Source organism: Wasmannia auropunctata, unplaced genomic scaffold, assembly GCF_000956235.1.
Source record: "Wasmannia auropunctata unplaced genomic scaffold, wasmannia.A_1.0 LD334183.1, whole genome shotgun sequence".
NCBI classification, from domain to species: domain Eukaryota; kingdom Metazoa; phylum Arthropoda; class Insecta; order Hymenoptera; family Formicidae; genus Wasmannia; species Wasmannia auropunctata.
The window spans coordinates 1-18,885 of NW_012028707.1; the positions used below are offsets into that span (position 1 = coordinate 1).

Sequence of the window (18,885 nt, forward strand, 5' to 3'; positions counted from 1 at the left end):
GAGATGCCTAAGTGACTGGAGTTCAGACGTGTGCTCTTCCGATCTCCTTTTTTTGGAACATAAAAAGTCCTGTAACTTTTAAACGGCAACAGATACAAGGTTGGCGCATAGGACCTTTTTTGTAGGGCTCGTCGAGATCTATAAGAAACCACCTTTGGATTTTTCAAAATACGAAATTTTTCAATTTTCAAAATTTTCAAAAAAGTCCCCAGGGCGAACTGAGATAGCTACGGCACTTTGACTTGTGGGAGGTGATAGAGGGGGTCGTCCTCTGTCGATAAAAACTCCCAATTCAATTTCAAATCTCTGCTAACCCCAACCAAATCTTGACTATAAAAATAAAAATCAAAAAAAAATTCTAAAAATTACCCGGACCTACCCCTTCCTATGCAGCTCGACGAGAGGAACAAGAAAGGTCCTCTTCGCCATGCCTCTATCTCTCGTCCTTTCGTCTGTAGAGGTCGTTTTTGTCTTTTCAAAAACCTACGGATATACAATTAAGTTCATTTTATCATTTATTGAACTGAAAATGAAAGCACCGCGCTTTCGCGTTGGAATTTATGACGATTTTGTTACGATTGATGAATGTTTGACCCCGGGAATTAACGTGCCGTTTAAATAAGCGCAATGAGCTAGTTTAACAAATTTATTAATTTGCACCGTCGAGAGACTGTTATGGACCATCAACCTTGAATTGTGGTTGTTTAAATAAACGCGAAAAGTTTAACAATTTTATTAATTATTAAAGAACCTTAGCTGATCGTTCGACGTTATAATTTTATCGACAATGTCAAAAAGTGGATGTTGCCACGTAGTACCCAATTCAGAAATGGATGTAATGGCTTTAATGTACAGTGGTTCTGACAGTCTCACGCTCACGTTAAAAGATTGGAAAGATAGAGTCCTAAATTATCAGAGAAACTCGACCAGTTTATGGCAATATAGGAAAAGTTCTAGAAAATATTAAAAATGGCGTCGAATGGCCAATCATAAGATAAATTCATTCGGCAGGCATTTATAATACCGATAAATCAATTTTATGATTGGTCATTTGCGAGCCAATCAGGACTCGTAACAACAATTGTGCTTCTTTGATAACCTAGGACTCTAAGAAAAGTCTAGGAAGGCCGCTCTCATGCTTCTCTATTCTGTGTCTCAATCGTGTGTGCTAATTCTTTAACCTTAAATTTTTAGTATGTTTTAATTTTATATCTTTCACGTAGCGTTATGTTGTAATTTATACGTTAAATATTTTGTTTGAAACATGAGTAAAAATCATAAGCGTTCAAAACGCCTAAAATCGGAAAAGGCAAAAGTGAAATTAAAAGCTAAAGTATCTGTCAGTCAATTGCCGAAAGGTTTGAACGTTACAAATACGTCGTTTAAAGTGAAAAAAATATTGATACGTGAACAATTAAAGCATCGAGATGAAACACAAGTTCTCAGCTCTCGTAAATTAAGTATTGATGTACGTAAATTAATAAATTTATATTATTCTCTACATGTTAATTAATTGATGCTAACGCATTAACATTGTATATGCCTAATTGTTTGTTATGTTACAATTTGAATTTGTTCGTAATACGTTCTGTAATCAATAATCTATTTTCAGGATTTATTAATGCGCTTTCGGCATCACAATTCGACTGTAAGAGAAGATGCTTTGAGACAATTGAAGGATATCTTGTTGCGAAATCCTCCAAAGTCTTTACATTCACGAATAAATTCTTTGTTACATAGTATTGCAGCTTTATCTCTCGATAAAGAGAAGGACATACGAACAAGTTGCTTTCATACATTAAATTTTATTCTTGGCCTGATTTCGAAAGAACAGTTGACACCCTTGTGTGAAATTCTGATATCTTACTTAAGCTGTGCGATGACGCACATTGATCCACGTGTGAAGGAAGATTCTTTACTTTTCCTAGATGTGCTTGTACAAAATTGCAGTAGCGCCTTGGCGAAGGATTGCCAAAAGATATTGCCCAATTTTTTGGGTATGATATGCAATCTACGCAATGAAATTAGGCCTGGAGCACGATTAACGACGTCGCTAAATTCCAAAAGCACTGATGTAAAATGGAGAATTAAAGTTCTGAAACGTTTAGCTAATATGTTTGTCTCTATTTTAAACTATAGAAAGCTTTGTAGGGATGCGCAATCAAATGTGCCTTTGATCGTGAGAACGAAAAGATATACCAGATATATTCCCATTTATAGCGATGATGTACCTCGATTTTGCCAAGTTAATCTTGACGAAGATGTGAGTTTGATGTGTAATCGCACGAAAGAAATCTTACCTATAGAAGAATTTGTTGAATATGTAGGTTTGTTGATGCCACTGATGTCTGATATTTGGCTCGAAGTATGTCCAGATGAGAAAGTTGAGAATTACACAGAGATTACAATTTCGAGCGAAGCGGCCGCATTATTGAAAAGTATTGTCATAATTATACAATCGATTATGGAATATATTGATACGTTGGATCGTGACGATCGTAGTGTCAGACTTGTGAAAAATAGGTTTAAAGATACGTTTCATAATGCATACATGAAAAATTTTCTCTCAAGATTCCCCTATGGTAAAGTAAAGGCGCTTATTAGTGAAACGTCAGAAAGGTTAATAAGGAAACGTCAGAAAGATTTTTCGCAAATGGAACTTGCGGAAGAGTGTTTGGAACAGAATTTGGGACTTTGTCAAATTCATGTATGGTTTACATCTCTGTTTAGGTTCAACGAACAATTTCCTAAATCTGTTGAGACCTATTGTGTATCGATTGTGAAATATTTAAATGGTAATTTAATAACATATATCATTATTGTTACATGTATAAGACTTCTTTCTTCAATGACGTTTCTCTGTTTTTCAGATAATATCAAAAATTTGTGTGACTCGTCCGCTTTACCGCAATTAACTAAACTTGTAAGAACATTATTCTTGAAAGCCAGTCCAGTTTGGTATACCAACTGTATTAGTTTAAGTCATACTTTAACACTGATTATTGAAATGTCTTCTCGTTTACCTAAGAAAGAATTGCAGTCACATTTGTATCTGATTATCGGTGACATTATGTTGGAAAGTGATTTAAATGAGTTACACAGGTAATCTTTTTAAGTAGAAACAAGTAATAGTGACCAATTACTGTTGAGCACTCTTACAGCTGTTCAACATGCGATAATTAATGAATCATAGAATTAACAAGTAACTCGAGTCGAAAATTATATATTTATTTTATTTGACAGAGAGAAGGTGTTTGAAAGCTTTGTTAAGAACTTACCGAGTTTACTTTTGAGACCAAGCATAGATGACGTCATAATTCGCATGATCGGTCAAATAGTTTTGCGTTTCAAGGAATGGATCTGGGAAGAATTGGTGAATAAACACAAATTTATTATAGGTAAGAAGTGTGGTGTGAACTTGATTAAAGGTAAATATATTGTTATCATTTTAACGTATGAACGCTTCATTCTTTTCAGAAAATGCTAAGAAGATCGATATTGTAGGTTCACATGATGACAAACAATCGAGACTCATGATCTGTAACCTATTTTACTTAGTAGATTCACATATTTACTATTGAATAAATTAATAGCTTGTACCAGCGATCGGTTTTTCTATATTAAGTGAGTATCTTAATAAATTTTCATTTACATATACGGAATAGCGTGTATACATATTATATTACATGTTTTTAATACTTGTGTGTATCAAGATATATTCATGTATTTATGTTTCCTACGTACATCTATGATATTTAGCCATTCTGTGTGCGTGTGCGCGCGTGCGCTCGTGCGTGCGTGCGTGCGTGTGTGTCGCGTGAGTGCGATTTCTCAGGGATAGAGATATAAAAGTGCTTGGTTAAAATTTTCTTTTTTCCGAAAATTAGACATCTCTGACACGCCACGCATTGCCATAGCATATTGTGAACTGAAACTACTGAAAGTTCTATATAATACACGATTCTTAATTTATACTCATGTGTAGTATTTTGCACGAGTTATGCAACTTTTATATATTGCAAAGATAAGCGAATATATGATGTGATATAGAATATTGATATTAGGAAAAAAGAACGCACTTCGATCTATATACATATCTCTATTATTATTTTGCATTACGTACGATTCATAAAAATTATGTTCGACTATGTTTCATAAAATGGTAACGTTAACGTAAATGGAATTAAATTACATTTATACGAATACTGCTATTTTTGTGTTTCGCCACTATACTTATTGTTAGTCATTTGCAAAGCCAAAATTTTCGAATCCATTTTTTTTACTAGTCCATTCGTTCGGTAAGTTATTCGAGTTGTTAAAATCATTAATCGGTCGTTCAGCCATTTGATCGTTCGAAACACCGATCCGACAATGATTGTTATGCGTAATACTAGCGATATTTTGCAAATCTTTTCGCAGGATAGATAATATTGGCAATTGATCAGTTCTCTTGAATTTCGGCCAACTTTCACAATTCTTCAATTCGTATTCCATCTTTAGATATCGTTTCTTGGATTTTTCCGGCTTAAATAATTTTTTCTTCAAGGTATTTTCAATGACGCGCTCTATTACAATGTTTTCGACAAAGAAACAAATAAGGAAATTGGCTAGAGCGAGCGCTAGGATAATAAGCCTCCAATCGTAGACGGGTGGTAAAATCAATTGCAGCGTGCTCACTACCCAATCCGCGGGATAAACCGTAATGTATGTGCAAATAGCTGTTGATAAAAGAATGGAAAACATAAATGCTCCATTTGTATAAATCGCGCGTCTGTAAGGCTTCCCGCGTGAAAATACAATCGCCATTGTGATATATTGAAACATGGAGACACAGAAAACCGAATAGTTTTCGTAGCACGTGTATCCGGTGTTGCTAGTAGGAACGAACGGAATGAACCATGAAAATTGCCGAACAGTGTGATATACTGTCACTTGAAAAATGATCGTTATGAACATATGTACCGTTAGAGATAAGAGCGGAGTGAAACTTAGCAGACTCGTCATCGGTGTTGTTTTAGATAACTTGTTCTTACACGCGCGAGTTTTGCCGAAGAAAAAGGCAAAGTTAATGATCAAACAAATATCGATAAATAGAAATTGTAGAGGCGTCAAGTTCGAGTCTATGGAGTACAGTATTGTAACGGACAAAAATTCGGTAAGGGAATACGCGATCATAAATTTAAAAATTCCAAACGATGTAACTAAAGCAGCGCGTCCTTCCCGTATTACTTTTGGGACGCAGCTTATGTCGGATATTCTCGAGGTGAAGGGACTGGCCACGCTGCAAGAAAAAATAATATAAACTATTATTGAGATAGAGAACATAATTAATTTATCATACGTACGTTACACGGATTTCTCATACATACCTGGATTCTGCTTTGGAGAGCGATATACCGACGTGCGCGGCTCTTAACGCTCCGCAATCGTTGGCACCGTCTCCGCACATAGCTGTATATAAGCACATCGTACACAATAATTTTTACATTATACTATGTTTATCACACTTGAAATATGTATTATTGATAATTAAGTATCGATTTTATCCGTTTCTCTTCTTCGATCGACACTTAATTTCGGGACGCGTACCTACGTAATAACCGAGTCGCATTAGCTCCACGATCAATTGTTGCTTCTGATCGCTGCTCATTCTGGCGAATATCGCACCGCGTACACAAATGCGGTCCACGAGTTCGGGACGATGTTCTCGTATCGCTTGCCACGTTTGTCCCGTTAAGGCAAATCTATAATTACAATTGGCTGTGCCGCTTTCTATATCTTCGATCGTCGGTGACATCTGCAAATGTCGATCTTGATTTTGTGAGCTCTGCAAGAAGAAATTGGAAGATTCATTAATCACCGAGATTAATGCGGCCGCGACTCGAGTTCAAGTTTACCACTGCACGGCTGTCCTATTCAAAATTTACAATAGAGATCGAGAATCTTACCAATTTTGGAGATTCTGGAGACTGAATGTTGAAAATTATCTCTGGATGATCCTTTTCCTCGTTCGAAACTACGGTCACGTCTACAATGTGTTCTTCAATCGAAAGTATTCCGCATTCTCTCGCGACGCTTACCGCAGTCTGAATATTATCTCCTGAAAATCAAAGGTCGAATCCAAGTCCATTACATGTAGATGCGTAATACTTATTATTGTTAGTATCATGATGAAGAGATTCGTAGTATTTCATCAAACCTGTAATCATCATCACGCGTATATTGGCTTCCCTTAATTCCGTAATCACTGATGCCGTCGGTTGTTTCAATCGATTTTCCAGAATAATTAACCCTAAGAAATCCAAGTTTCGTTCAATCGTTTCTCGAGGCAGTTTCGATATCTATAATGAACATATAATGAGTGTATGTACATACACTCTTCGGGAGATATCACGTATAGTTGAGATATTTTCAAATGCTTGCACTACGTATATTATACATATATATATTACCTCTGCATTACTTTCAGAAATTATTGTTCTACGGCCCATAGCTATCACGCGAAATCCCTCTTTTGTAAATCGCTCCAAAATGAGCGAAATGTCCTTTGGTACAGTTTCCGTTTTGCTTAGATTAATTATCATCTCGGGAGAGCCTTTTGTGTATGCTCTAAAATCAGCTGATCCTGATGCGCGTACGATCACGGACATTCGTTGTAATGAACTCGAAAACTGATATTGCTGTATTATACCAATCTCCGTGATTTCATTCATATTTTTTATTAAGCTTGCGTTCTCTAGTGGTCTCACGACAATCGGTACTGTCGAGTCATATTTATCTACGTGAATGCAATTCGAATCTTCCAATATCCACTTAGTACTTTCAAACATCTGTAATGTAACGCGATGCAATAACTGCACATGTGTCGTCACATCGCGAGATGTCGAGCGGTAAAGCGGTCGCAGCGATAAATGTACAAAAGAGTATATAATCTTTTACCTTTGCGTCCAAAGGATCTCCGCAAAGTTCTCCATCGATAAGTGTCAAACTGTGACAAACTAGCATCCCTTCGAAAAGAGGATGTTCTTTAAGTTTAGATATATCTGTCTCGGCTTCGGCAAGGACACCGTTTGTACATGCTACAACGCCCCACATATCCAATCCATCCTCAGTTAATGTCCCCGTCTATAATAGACATAAACCGTCACGATGAGAAAAACGAGAGATGTTATTGCAGTTAACGTTATAGCATTGAATTGCTCGCCTGTTCCGCGATCATGTTGCTGCGACATAATCTCCTTTCTAATCTTTATTAATCTTTCTCTCTCTCTCTCTCTCTCTGTCTCTCTATTTCTCACCTTATCAAAACATACGCAATTTATGCTGCCGGAAACATTTATGACTCTGTTATTAATACAGTAGATTTGCGCACATTTCAATCTCGTTTGAGCGTATAATTTTCCTACGGTCATTGCTGCTGGTAATGCCGGAGGTATGACTATCGTAATGATGTCTAATGCTTTTATCGCTATATCTCCAGCTATAATTCCTTTCGAAACCTAAAATATTTATCGTAATGTTGTTGTTGATGTTGTTGTTATTGTTGTTATTATTATTATTATTTGCAGCAGGTTTAGATATTATTCTTTATAGATATCTCTCTTTATAAAAATGAATACCAACCTATCACAGTAGATATATATGGATACGATACAATTAAACTTATAGTTTGCAAAGCATCTATATTTGAATTAAAATTTTAAACTTTGAGAGAATTACCTTGATTATTACGGTGTATACAAAACCACAAGTTGCGATAAATGCCAAAATGCCAATAAATTTATATGAATCTTTATCAAATTTAAAATCCGCTGGAGGTGGATATAGTATAGCGGCAATTAGAGCACCTCTGTTAGTTAAAAAACCAGTTCTGATTACCCTCGCGAGTACTGGTTGATCGCTGTGATATCTGCGAATATCACTCGTCAATTATCTATACTATAATTATCGACAGTTGCATCTATTGAAAATAAAAATTGTTCGTACTTGGTTTGTATTATAGTAGTACCGCTGAACAACGTGTGATACGTATACTCTTTAGCGTCGTACAATGTGTGGCGTAATGGTAAAGATGTTTTTGTCACTGGTACAGACTCGCCTAAAATTGGTAAAACAAGTAAATTTATATAGATATGTAAATATATTTGTGATTTGCGTGCATGCTACATGTGCAAATATAGAGAGAGAAAACTTTTATTAGGGAGAAGTATTGGCGCGTTCAGATTCCCACCGAAGTGCTCCTCAGATATCGTCTTATCCTTGTTTAACATTCGATGAACAACAAGGATGAAATGGGATGGAACTTGAGTGGAAATCTGATCGTGCCCTAAAATGTATATTTGAAAGATACAAATATATTTACCCGTTAACATGGATTCATTTAATATGCACTGTCCAGTTAATAAAACCGCGTCGCATACGAGAGTCGTTTGATGTTTTGGTAATTCTATGAGATCACCGGGTACCAATTGCTTACTAGAGATATTCTCGAAAATACCAGTGTCACGAAGTACGCGTACACTTTCTAACGAAACGGTCTTCGAAGCAACGGTACCGCGTAGATTTAATTGGTTCTAAGAATAATAGGTAATGAAATTTTTATTACGAGATAAGTTTACCTACTTTTGTATATAGAAACATATGTAGAAACATACCTTACGCGTCTGTACAATAGAGCTTGTAATGCCAAACAGTGACATTAATACTATAGCGATAGTATAATACAAATAGCCTTCCGCAAACCATACAGATAGTGTGAATACTTGAAAAATATAAAATGGATTTAAAACTTCTAGCAGTAGTAATACTCCGATATTTTGAAGCGGAACAATAATGTCATTATTTCCGTAGACAATGCGCCTGTAACGAAAATGAAAATGTTTCTTTTATTTGAAAGAAAATATAACTTCACTTGGAGACTTCACTCGTACTAACTCATATACATATATGGAATCGATTGTTTGGCATTACCTACATTTATCTATACATACATATAAAATGTGTATATCTAGAATATCTGTATCTGTCACCTAAGTAATTGTTCTTCCTTGGACAAGCCATTGCTGCACGAGACATGGAGATCAGAACACATTGTACCATTGTCAAGCCCTACGAGTCTCGAGAATATATTTTTCGTAGTGTCCCAGATATAACATTTCTTTTTGCACCAAAAAGCCTTATATTCATGAACTTCGCAACGCGTGCCATTCTCCAAATTAATTTTTAGTTTTTTATCTTTAATTTTCTCTAAGAGATCTTGATCAACAGTATCCAAAATAGCCAATAAACTTTTCGCTCTGAAAGTGCACAGTAATAAAATTAGAGACCAGTCTGAAATTCGCCATTTTGACTTTATATTATTCTTTTAATACATATACAATATATATCTATATAATATATATATATATATATATATATATATATATATGTGTGTGTGTTACATATTACAAACAAACTTACGTTATATCTTTAGTAGAAATTTTCCGGACATCTCGTACAAAGTATGACTTGTATCCTTGATAATGATCCTGCATTTATTGTTATTCTTATATATTTATATACATATATATATATAGGTGTATATATATATATATATATATATACACCTATATATATATATATGTATAATTACACAGTTCAACAACAAAACAAACATCATAACGAGATTAGTCATTTCCCAAATAATTTCCCAAATAATTTTTTGGACGCTGAATTCGAATCCGATTGTAAAATTGTTCTATCATGTACGTCACAATTTTGAAAAATTTGCAAGTTACAAAAATAGGCTATTTTCACGTATTTTATCATATTATAACTTCGAAATGTGACGTCCTAGAAAAGTGTTTTTGCAATCAAAATTAAGTTGTTAGAACTTTCAACCATTTCAACCCTCAAAAGAAATTTTTTGTGTCCTCTGTGGTTAACAAGTTATTTATTGTTAAACATGAAAACATTTCTCCAACAAGTCACATTTCGAAGTTACAATATGATAATACTTAAAAAGCCCTTCTTCACAACTTTATCTGCAAATTTCTCAAAATTTGACGTAATAGAGCAACTCTCTATAATCGGATTCGGATTCAGCGTCTAAAAAATTATGAGAAATGATTAGTTTCGTTATGATATTTAAAAAAAAATCATTTTTTTATTGATTATTCTCAAAAATATTCTATCTAGTTGTACGATCGTTATTCAATAATAATAATTTATAAAGCGCATAATATTGATAACAACGAAAGAAATAGACTTACTATCGCGAGTATTTTCGTGGCGTAACTTAAAGCACATTTTCGATGAGTCGCATACAGATGCATCCAAGGATACCAGTGAAACAATAGCCGAACCAATCCAATGGACAATACATACGATACGTATGTTAGAGTGGTCCTCGGCGAACTTTTCTCGAATCCGTAAATACGCTAAAATACCGTGTGAATAATAAATTGTAATAAATAGTGCTGCAAATAACAAAGAGATACATACATATATATATATATATATATATATATATATATAATTATGTATAAATTTAATATATAAAAGATAGTGGTATATATATATACCAGATATTCATTTTGATCAGTATAAATTTTCTGCCATATAACATCCGACTCTTTGTTGTCATTTACTCCTAAGAAAGAAATAACGTAAAGTTATCCATAAAATACATCAACTATTTAAAATAAAAGATTTATGCTAATAATCCATATGTATATTTTGCGCAGCGTATTTCTTTCTAGCTTTCCTTATTTCTATTGTGTTAATACAAAATATTTATTCTTTTTATATAAATGTAAAACTTTTAGTTAAAGCACTTTTAATAGAAACAAAAAATTTTAGAGGAAAGAATAAAGAAGAGGGCGCGAGAGAGAGAGAGAGAGAGAGAGAGAGAGAGAGAAAGTGTAATTGTGCATAGATTTGTTAAAATATTTTACCTCCACATTCTTCACTTGTTGATATTTGTACAAGGATATTTGACAGAAGAAGAATCAAAAAAAGAATTAGAAATTATTTCAATTTCTATATAATTACATATATAATATATTAAATTTGTTATGAACGAAAATTACGCAACGCCTCACATCGATCGACTTTCCATGCTATAGAATTTAGAGTATATTATACATACTAAGAGTTACTGTTACTAAAAGATACCGCGATAACGCAAAAATATCAAAATTAGAATGCAAAATTATTCTTGCGACAATCTATCGATTGCCAATATTTCATATTCCTATTTCGCATTTTATTTTTCATGCTTACCATTTGCATCGATCATAACTTCGACTTTGTTCGATTGTTCCGTAATTTCGATACAGCTTCTTTCGTTACCGATCCAATAGTATAGCTATCACTAAATGTCTTTTTTTGTCGCCGACGATGTGTCGCCTGCGAAATGCAAAATTGCTTATTTAAAGATTATTTAGCGCTCCGGTTTTACTGCTATGTGTTAAACCACGCGCAAATGTTTCGTCGATGTTACGTAACAGAAAAGTTATGGCAATATCTATTATATTGTATTTTGAATTGAAACACGTTTCTCTCTCTTAAAGCCGCTATCATCCATCTATAGATAAACATCATTTTATAGATATGATTTGAAAATGGAGTAGGCCAACGGAAGTTAGTCATATTTTATTTATATCACAGACACGGATATTATAAACGTTAATCTACGTTGCGTCAATTTATCATCTCTATCTGTTGTTTTGCAAAACCAATCATGCGATTTTACCATGAAGGGATTTTACCTCGATTTTCACAGTAGCTCATATAGGCACGCTCATATAAGAACCCCGGTTATACATGTATTGCAGATTGTAGTTATGATCGATAAGGAGATTAATACACGACATACAATGTGTGATACACACATATATTATACTATATATATGTGTGTGTGTGTGTGTGTGTGTGTGTGTGTGTGTGTAAGCGCGCATACGAGAGTATCAAAATGTTTCGATTTTTTGCCACGTTTCCCTTCATTTGTGGATTTGTTCAACTATTTAAAATGATTACTTCCTTATCGAAAGTATAAAAGCTTCAATAATTGTTAGATTATAATCAATAGTTTTATTTCAAATGTTTTATGTCAAATTCTCTAGGATCAATTAGAAAAACACTTAAAACTAAAGATTAAATAGTCACTAATATAATCGCTGTCATAAAAATTACTATTAGTATTCGATCAAAGTTTCGATTGAAAATGTAAGGAAAATTCAATTTTACGTAAGTCAAGAACTTTGAAGCAGGTGAGTAAAAGAATAGCAAGTTAATACTTGTTTTTCCGGATTCCTAATACTAAAATTAAGGGATACTTTTTTCTCAAATCTAATAATTATATAAATTTAAAAATGAAAATGTAAAGATCAAAACTAAAAAAACACAAAAAAACAATGTCAAAAAATCAATCCATCGCGTAATGTCTCTACAATGCATTCTGTACTATTATATTAATTACTATATTAATTAGAATACAACAAATCCTAGCCGTGTATAACAAAATATTTGAATAATTTCTTTTTTTTTAATTTTCAAAATTTGATGCATATATATATACATATATATATATATATATATATATATATATATATATTATTTGAATTTAAACTCAAAAAACATATACGAAAATTTATTTTTCCAATTATCAATACGCCATACGGATTTATCATTTCAATTTTGAATTTTGATTTTCTGACGTCAAATTTGAATTCAGCGAATAACTTACACAACTTTTATATATTGATGTTACCGTAGAGAACAAGAAGCCAATTAATATATTGACTTTGAAACAATATTATACGTTTTGAAGCGAGAAATATTACTATGAATTATTAATAAAACTTAAAAAGATATTGAATGAATGATATTTAATGACTCGTCGAGTAGAAAATGTTAGAAATATAATTACGATACGTATCAGCTAGGGATACGGATTATATATAGCGTATAAATTTTTATTTGCATGTTACTTTTCATTTGTGTCGCAAGCACTTTTACTCTAATTCGTAATAACGTCTCGCATATTATAAACGTAACATTTTTTAACTCTTGTACCCTTTCGTGCACAACCGCCATCGGCTGCATTTCGTTTTTCAACACTCACGCGCTACGTGAGCATGATTTCTTTGTTTAACATTTCGATAAACAACAAAGGTTAAAATGGGATTCTGTGAGCGCTGTAAGTACTAAAAGCATGAATACGCAACGCAATAATCATCATCCGCGTCATGTCCTATGTATAAGTGCGTTCCGTTTCATGCATGATGTACATTTTATCCTTGATGTTCACTGAATGTTAAACAAAGATAAAATGATATGTCATGCACATCACACATGAAACGGAACACATCCTATATATATATGTAAATGTACGTACGTTAATAACAATTACAACGATGATAATAATAGAAGCTGAATACGATACGTACGAATGCGATGCTATTTTTTTAACTTTACTTTCGCCTCTTCAATGGCGACAAGAGCCGGTAATTTCGCGCGCGTTGCAAAATATATAGGTATATACGCTGCAGGCGCGCTTGCACGTCCGTACATCGATTCGAATCGACTAGCAAAATTTTCGTAAGTTGCGGAATTTTCAAAAATTCCGCACAATATCCGATTGGCAAGGCAAGCTGTCCAAAGTATTGCAGATAATGCGCAAGTGAAACGTACGTACACACGTTGGAAATACTTGTTGCCGGTCGAGTACCTTGGCGCGTGCCAAGGTGCAGCTAGGAACAATTCGTACGTCTAATCGGAATTACTTGAAATCCGCACGAGTAATCAATGTCACAAAAACGGGAGCTGCAAGAACCACGAGAGCTTTCATTGTCGTTCACGGCACATAAGATCACCGCGAGTAAACGTCGGTAACTAGCTAGAATACGTTAGCATAACTAAAGCGATTTTGCACAAATGGTTTAGTCGATGATTAACACATTTCTTGACGTGTTTTTTCTTGCTGGCGTGCCGTTTGTATCTCGTTATAGATGTATATACGGTGCTAAACTGCACTGTCGTAGTATTATGTTTCACGTCTATCGCTGGAACGGAATGGAACAGCTAGTGATGCGTGTGTAACATGCTTTCGTACGTGTCGCGTTATAGCTCCGGCACACCAGCACGATATTCGACACGCGATATCGAATGATCGCACAACTTTAGATTGAGAACAACATAAAGAATAAAAGATAAAACTGTATGCTCATTGAATATCGCACGTCGAACGCGACGAACATCACGCTGGTGTGCTGAAGGCATATATTACCTCAATTCACTCTCGCTCGGTCCCGGTGTTCTCTGATCTCTGCTGGTCTTACTGGATAAGGTGCGACATCATGTATTCTCACCCCTTCTTTCCTCGTCGATTTCGACAAACTTTCGCAATACGTTACAACGGGATGGAATTTTCTTTCTTGCAAAATACCGAGAACGGTATATTTGTATAACGGAATTTAAATTGTACTCGAAGATCGAGATAACGGTAGGCGTCAGAATGAGTCACATGAAATGTGCGATAAATGAAGGAATTTGTATAATTGATTGCCCATATTCGTAGTTGATTTTCTCACTTTGAAGACTGCCAAATAATTATATCGTTCTAGCCAATTAATTATACCTTCGAAAAGAAATCGAAGAGAAAATTCGAGTGCACCAAATAATGGCTTTTATTCGCGAATGAAAAACTGTGGCGTATGCTCTTGCACTGCACTGATGTAACTACGCCACTGATGAAATTGCCAACAATTTTGTTACGTAAATATACGTAACAATTTAATTGTTTCTCTTTATCTCTTGGTGGACGAATCATAGGTTTTTGCGCATCTTTTTTTCTTTCCATTAAAATGTACATAAAGGTATGCGGTGCACGCGCTTATCTATCGATCATAAAAATGTTAGAATTCCATATTTTACAATATGACATGTTTGGAAAAGACCAAGATCCAATTAAATTTTTGTCGCAATACTCGAAGGTCTCTCGTTAGACATCCGAAAAAAGACAATACGACGTAAAACTTCGACATTGATGTATGCGTGTTGCAAAAGACGAGAAATGGAAATAAATATATAATATGCGTACGCGGAATCATCTCTATAATCCTGCAGGTATGCGGACGAAAGTGAGTTATTGTTTTGCACGATCTTAATCTCGCGATCTCTTATCCCACATTTTCCCGTTGATATTTGTAATTCCCTTACTCGCGTTCTCAATCGTACATTATCTCTGTTCGGTAAACTTGTGCCTCGGCTTTTGCTTCGTTGTCCCATTTAATATCTGTCTCTTTGTTAAAAAAAAAAGTGAATTAGGTAGATTCGTCGTTTGATTTAAGCGTTATCGACGCTTAAATTTAGTGGCGTAATTTAGGCATAATTATATATGTGAATCACACAACTAAATTCGTGAGCGCCTTCTATGGTCACGACTGGATCTTCGGTGCGGATATACATACTATATATGTTTAAATGGCTAAACATTGGAGTTAAGAAATTCATATAGGTATATCTAGAATTCGTTAGGCACCGAAATCCAGTCGTGACTGTAGAAGACGCTCACGAATTTAGTTGTGTGATTCACATATATAATTATGCCTAAATTGTGCCACTAAATTTAAGCGTTGATAACGCTTCGAACGACGAATCTATACCTACTTCACGCGCTCTAGTTGTGCAGATGTTATGAGTCTACCGTTTATATCAAGAATTAACTTCTTTCGTCTTTCCACGTAGTCATTTCTTCTTTAATTTATCCGCAATTTCAGTATTGTATATACAAAAAAAGATGTATTAGCACACACATGGAAAAAGGCAAGATCGATAATCGACGTTAATATGCGTCAATGCGCAGTGTATTATACCTATATCCATTGGATTAATCTTGAGATGTACTGTCTGATAATCCTGTGATGAGCGAATTATATGAATCATAATTTTTGATCGAGTTATAAAACGACTATATAGATACTAAAGCGCGGTACGGTGTATATGTTTACGCTTGCTCTCTTGCGTTCACACGGCAGAGACAGGTCGAGTAGTTCACAATCAGATAGCTGGTTTAAATTGAAAAAGATATTTTATCTCGTCCTTTATTTAAGTAAAAGTAATATATTGCAGCTGTGAACGTTTAATCGCAATTACAATCTTGTCCTGTCTTCGAATTCAGTAATTAGTAAGCATATAGCCGTGATATGGCAAATATTGTGCGTCATTCGTAGTCATACCGGGCCCATCACATTATGCAATCACAGCCGCTCGCTTTGTCGTATTTTCAAAAATTTTATAGATACTTGGGCATACGTAATTTATATACATATGTCTCATATGTACTTACTCGTAAATATACAACGTCGTAAAATCATAACGCTTATTTAATGTTATTCTTTTCTTCCCAATGACGCGTGATCAATTAAGTTATATGGGAACCTCCTTCGCTATCGAAAACTGTATTAACTTTACGAGATGACTTTAGATAAATAATGTTTTATAAATCCAAGTAAGAGATAATAAGATCACAAATACGATCTTACAAACAGTTTTATCTCCAATAATTCGAAAATACAAACATTTATCACGCGTATACATATGTATGTATGTGTATACGCACACATCATAGTATGTCTTATTTTAATGTTTAATTCGAAACTGATTTTATTTTCAAGACTGTACTAGGCTTATAACACATGGTAACGTCAACATCGATTTTTTATACATTTTTTGTACATTAGCTATTAGTAATTAGTAATTATTGTAACTTAAAAACTATAATATCACGCACGCGCGCGCGCGCGCGCGCGACGCATTACATTGATGTATTTGCAGAGATACACATACGCTTCTTCTTAGCAATCTTTCTTTTGTTTATCAAAGATGTTATCTACGTCCAACTGCGACAAAATTTCATCGTCCGAATCATACTCATGTTTATCGTGAGTAAAATGGCTTACTAGAGGTTTTAAGTTTTTGACGTTACATTTTATTGCTGGCAATGTGGATTTCATGTTTAAATTCGAATCTCTGCAAATCGTCGTATCATCGTAAGACGAAAAACAATCTTCACGCGAGTAACGTGTATCGCACATTTCTCTAATACATTTCTCTAAGGTCTTTGGCAAGTGTTCTTTCGTCTGCTTTTGAATATTTATCGTCGATTCTTTTTTTGTATTTTTCAAGTCGCACTGCTGAATTTTGCTAGTTTGCGGAATACTGTTGGATAGCGAACGATTAAGACAATTCTGTTTTTCCAAAGTTGTAAAGTCACAGTCGGTAGTAAAAAAATCGTCCCCATCCATCGAATAGTTGAAACATTCAAATATCTCGTTTGTGACTTTGCAATTTTGATCATTATTCTTAAAAGTCTCCTCACAACTTTCATATTTTCCACTTGTTAAAACTTTTAATGGCGGATTTCTCACTAATTCAGATTCGTAATTCTTGGTAGACGAATCGATAAAGGAATTAGTTTGCAAAAGTGCGTCACGACTTTCATCTACCTTTTGCAATTCAGAAACGTAAACTGGCTCCTTCGAAACTGGCATACAATTGTTAATTCTATTTAATTCGGTGTGATTTGAAATATGAGATAAAATGCTTTCCATAAGAGATGTACTTACAATTCGGCCTTTATCCGAATATATGGCTAGTAAGTTCATTAGAGACACTAGAATATGATATTTATTCGTTACTACATACGTTGTAGTTTTTAATAGCCCTACGTCATACAAAAGAATAACAACATTCGGCTCTAATATGCCAGGATAAGTTGATGGAATGTCACGATGAATGGTACCTTCTATACTACCCGTTGAATCTTTTAATATAACAAACGGATTGTCGTGACTATGATCTACATAATCCAACACTCCTGCTATAAATCTTACTTTCATACTATTGCAATGACTAGCATTTGCTTTGTCTTTAACAATGGAAATCTTATAATCCCGTAAAAAATTATGTGGTAAATCATTGAATAAAAGTTTCCAAGCTTTCTCTCCACACAAATTTTTCTCATCTTGAGTCTTGATCTCAATGCGCTTGCTTGATGTTTTATTTTCCAATACTTCAACACTACTCAGATAAGATGCAGCAGAGACATTATCATTTTTCACATCCGGCACTAAGCCAGCTGGTCCAGGAAATATTCTAATCAATTTTACTTCTTTATCGGGTCTTACATTAATTACAGACTCGTGACTCTTTTCTCTGGGCTCTTTATATTGGCATACTTTCTTCGATGTTGCATCCACTTCAAACTGAAAACATTCTCGTGTCTCTCTTTGTACTTCTGACGAATCTTTCTCTACTTTATTTACCAAGTTAAAGTTTCTTCTCTCTCGAGAAGTATTTTTCTGGAAAAACAACAACAGATCCCCTCGATCCTCTGACACAACGTCGTCTTTATTCTTGGAAGGTAGATTCTCGTTATCCAAAATATTCGCAATAATATCCAATTCGGATTTCTCAACAAAAGTACTAACCGTCGGCAAAGCATCCTCGCAGCAGTCCACTTTGCGCCGTTTGACTGACGGTATTTTTTCTTTGTTTTGACTTGAAGAATGGGATTTATTCCTCGTTTCATCTTTGTTTCCTCCAACATCGTCGAAAGAATCCTAGAGTACAGGAAAACAAGTATATGTTAGTTTTACCGTTTTACGAACGACATTCTTGTCAGAAATACTCTACCGATTGTCTGTCCGATTGTATGTTGATAAAATTACAATGTATGTACGAAAAAACACATTAAACAGATTAGCCAAATAAGTTGTAATATGATCGTGCAACTAAAAGACTCACTTCAAAGATCCAAAAATCGTCAGTTTCGAACATAATCTATAAGAAAATTCTGCTAATCTGGAAATAATTTAATGTCACCCGCGTGCATATCCGAGC

At 34.4% G+C, this 18,885-nt stretch overlaps 3 protein-coding genes across 9 annotated transcripts; 1 reads left to right on the forward strand and 2 right to left on the reverse strand.

Moving 5' to 3' along the window:
• The first annotated feature begins 1,114 nt into the window (after positions 1-1,114).
• On the forward strand, positions 1,115-3,974 carry LOC105459541 (testis-expressed sequence 10 protein homolog). The gene is made up of 5 exons (XM_011705661.1): positions 1,115-1,468; positions 1,613-2,795; positions 2,871-3,102; positions 3,244-3,398; positions 3,478-3,974. The coding sequence occupies exons 1-5, from the start codon at positions 1,265-1,267 to the stop codon at positions 3,579-3,581; spliced, it is 1,878 nt and encodes a 625-aa protein (XP_011703963.1). The 5' UTR covers positions 1,115-1,264; the 3' UTR covers positions 3,582-3,974.
• A 105-nt stretch (positions 3,975-4,079) lies between these two features.
• LOC105459543 (probable cation-transporting ATPase 13A3) lies at positions 4,080-15,376 on the reverse strand. 6 transcript variants are annotated; one of them, XM_011705666.1, is made up of 20 exons: positions 14,270-15,376; positions 13,679-14,045; positions 11,263-11,388; positions 10,935-10,943; positions 10,563-10,630; positions 10,251-10,418; positions 9,460-9,527; positions 9,030-9,296; positions 8,655-8,859; positions 8,363-8,573; positions 7,987-8,098; positions 7,720-7,909; positions 7,299-7,499; positions 6,940-7,125; positions 6,453-6,830; positions 6,200-6,341; positions 5,949-6,100; positions 5,590-5,827; positions 5,370-5,451; positions 4,080-5,281 (listed from the first exon to the last, which is right to left on the reverse strand). In XM_011705666.1, exons 3-20 carry the CDS (start codon positions 11,276-11,278, stop codon positions 4,240-4,242), a joined length of 3,735 nt encoding a protein of 1,244 aa, XP_011703968.1. In that variant the 5' UTR covers positions 11,279-11,388; positions 13,679-14,045; positions 14,270-15,376; the 3' UTR covers positions 4,080-4,239. The 6 variants fall into 6 exon arrangements, with proteins under 6 accessions (XP_011703968.1, XP_011703969.1, XP_011703967.1 ...); XM_011705667.1 differs by having other exon boundaries at positions 13,675-14,045; XM_011705665.1 differs by lacking the exon at positions 13,679-14,045.
• A 677-nt stretch (positions 15,377-16,053) lies between these two features.
• LOC105459542 lies at positions 16,054-18,879 on the reverse strand. Of its 2 annotated transcripts, XM_011705664.1 has the most exons (3): positions 18,790-18,879; positions 18,474-18,605; positions 16,054-18,344 (listed from the first exon to the last, which is right to left on the reverse strand). In XM_011705664.1, exons 1-3 carry the CDS (start codon positions 18,820-18,822, stop codon positions 16,839-16,841), a joined length of 1,671 nt encoding a protein of 556 aa, XP_011703966.1. In that variant the 5' UTR covers positions 18,823-18,879; the 3' UTR covers positions 16,054-16,838. The 2 variants fall into 2 exon arrangements, with proteins under 2 accessions (XP_011703966.1, XP_011703965.1); XM_011705663.1 differs by having other exon boundaries at positions 16,054-18,605.
• Positions 18,880-18,885: the final 6 nt, after the last annotated feature.

What these genes read in the sequence shown, in the direction of transcription:
- LOC105459543 (XM_011705665.1), bottom strand. An exon ending in CCACGAAAATACTCGCGATA is followed by an intron (nt 9,528 to 10,250) that starts GTAAGTCTATTT and finishes CAATAAATGCAG; the next exon opens with GATCATTATCAAGGATACAA. An exon ending in TATACACCGTAATAATCAAG is followed by an intron (nt 7,500 to 7,719) that starts GTAATTCTCTCA and finishes TAAATATTTTAG; the next exon opens with GTTTCGAAAGGAATTATAGC.
- LOC105459542 (XM_011705663.1), bottom strand. Translation starts at nt 18,822, where the DNA reads ATGTTCGAAACTGACGATTTTTGGATCTTTGAA. An exon ending in ACGATTTTTGGATCTTTGAA is followed by an intron (nt 18,606 to 18,789) that starts GTGAGTCTTTTA and finishes CCTGTACTCTAG; the next exon opens with GATTCTTTCGACGATGTTGG.
- LOC105459541 (XM_011705661.1), top strand. Translation starts at nt 1,265, where the DNA reads ATGAGTAAAAATCATAAGCGTTCAAAACGCCTAAAATCGGAAAAGGCA. An exon ending in GATTGTGAAATATTTAAATG is followed by an intron (nt 2,796 to 2,870) that starts GTAATTTAATAA and finishes TCTGTTTTTCAG; the next exon opens with ATAATATCAAAAATTTGTGT. An exon ending in GATTTAAATGAGTTACACAG is followed by an intron (nt 3,103 to 3,243) that starts GTAATCTTTTTA and finishes TTTATTTGACAG; the next exon opens with AGAGAAGGTGTTTGAAAGCT.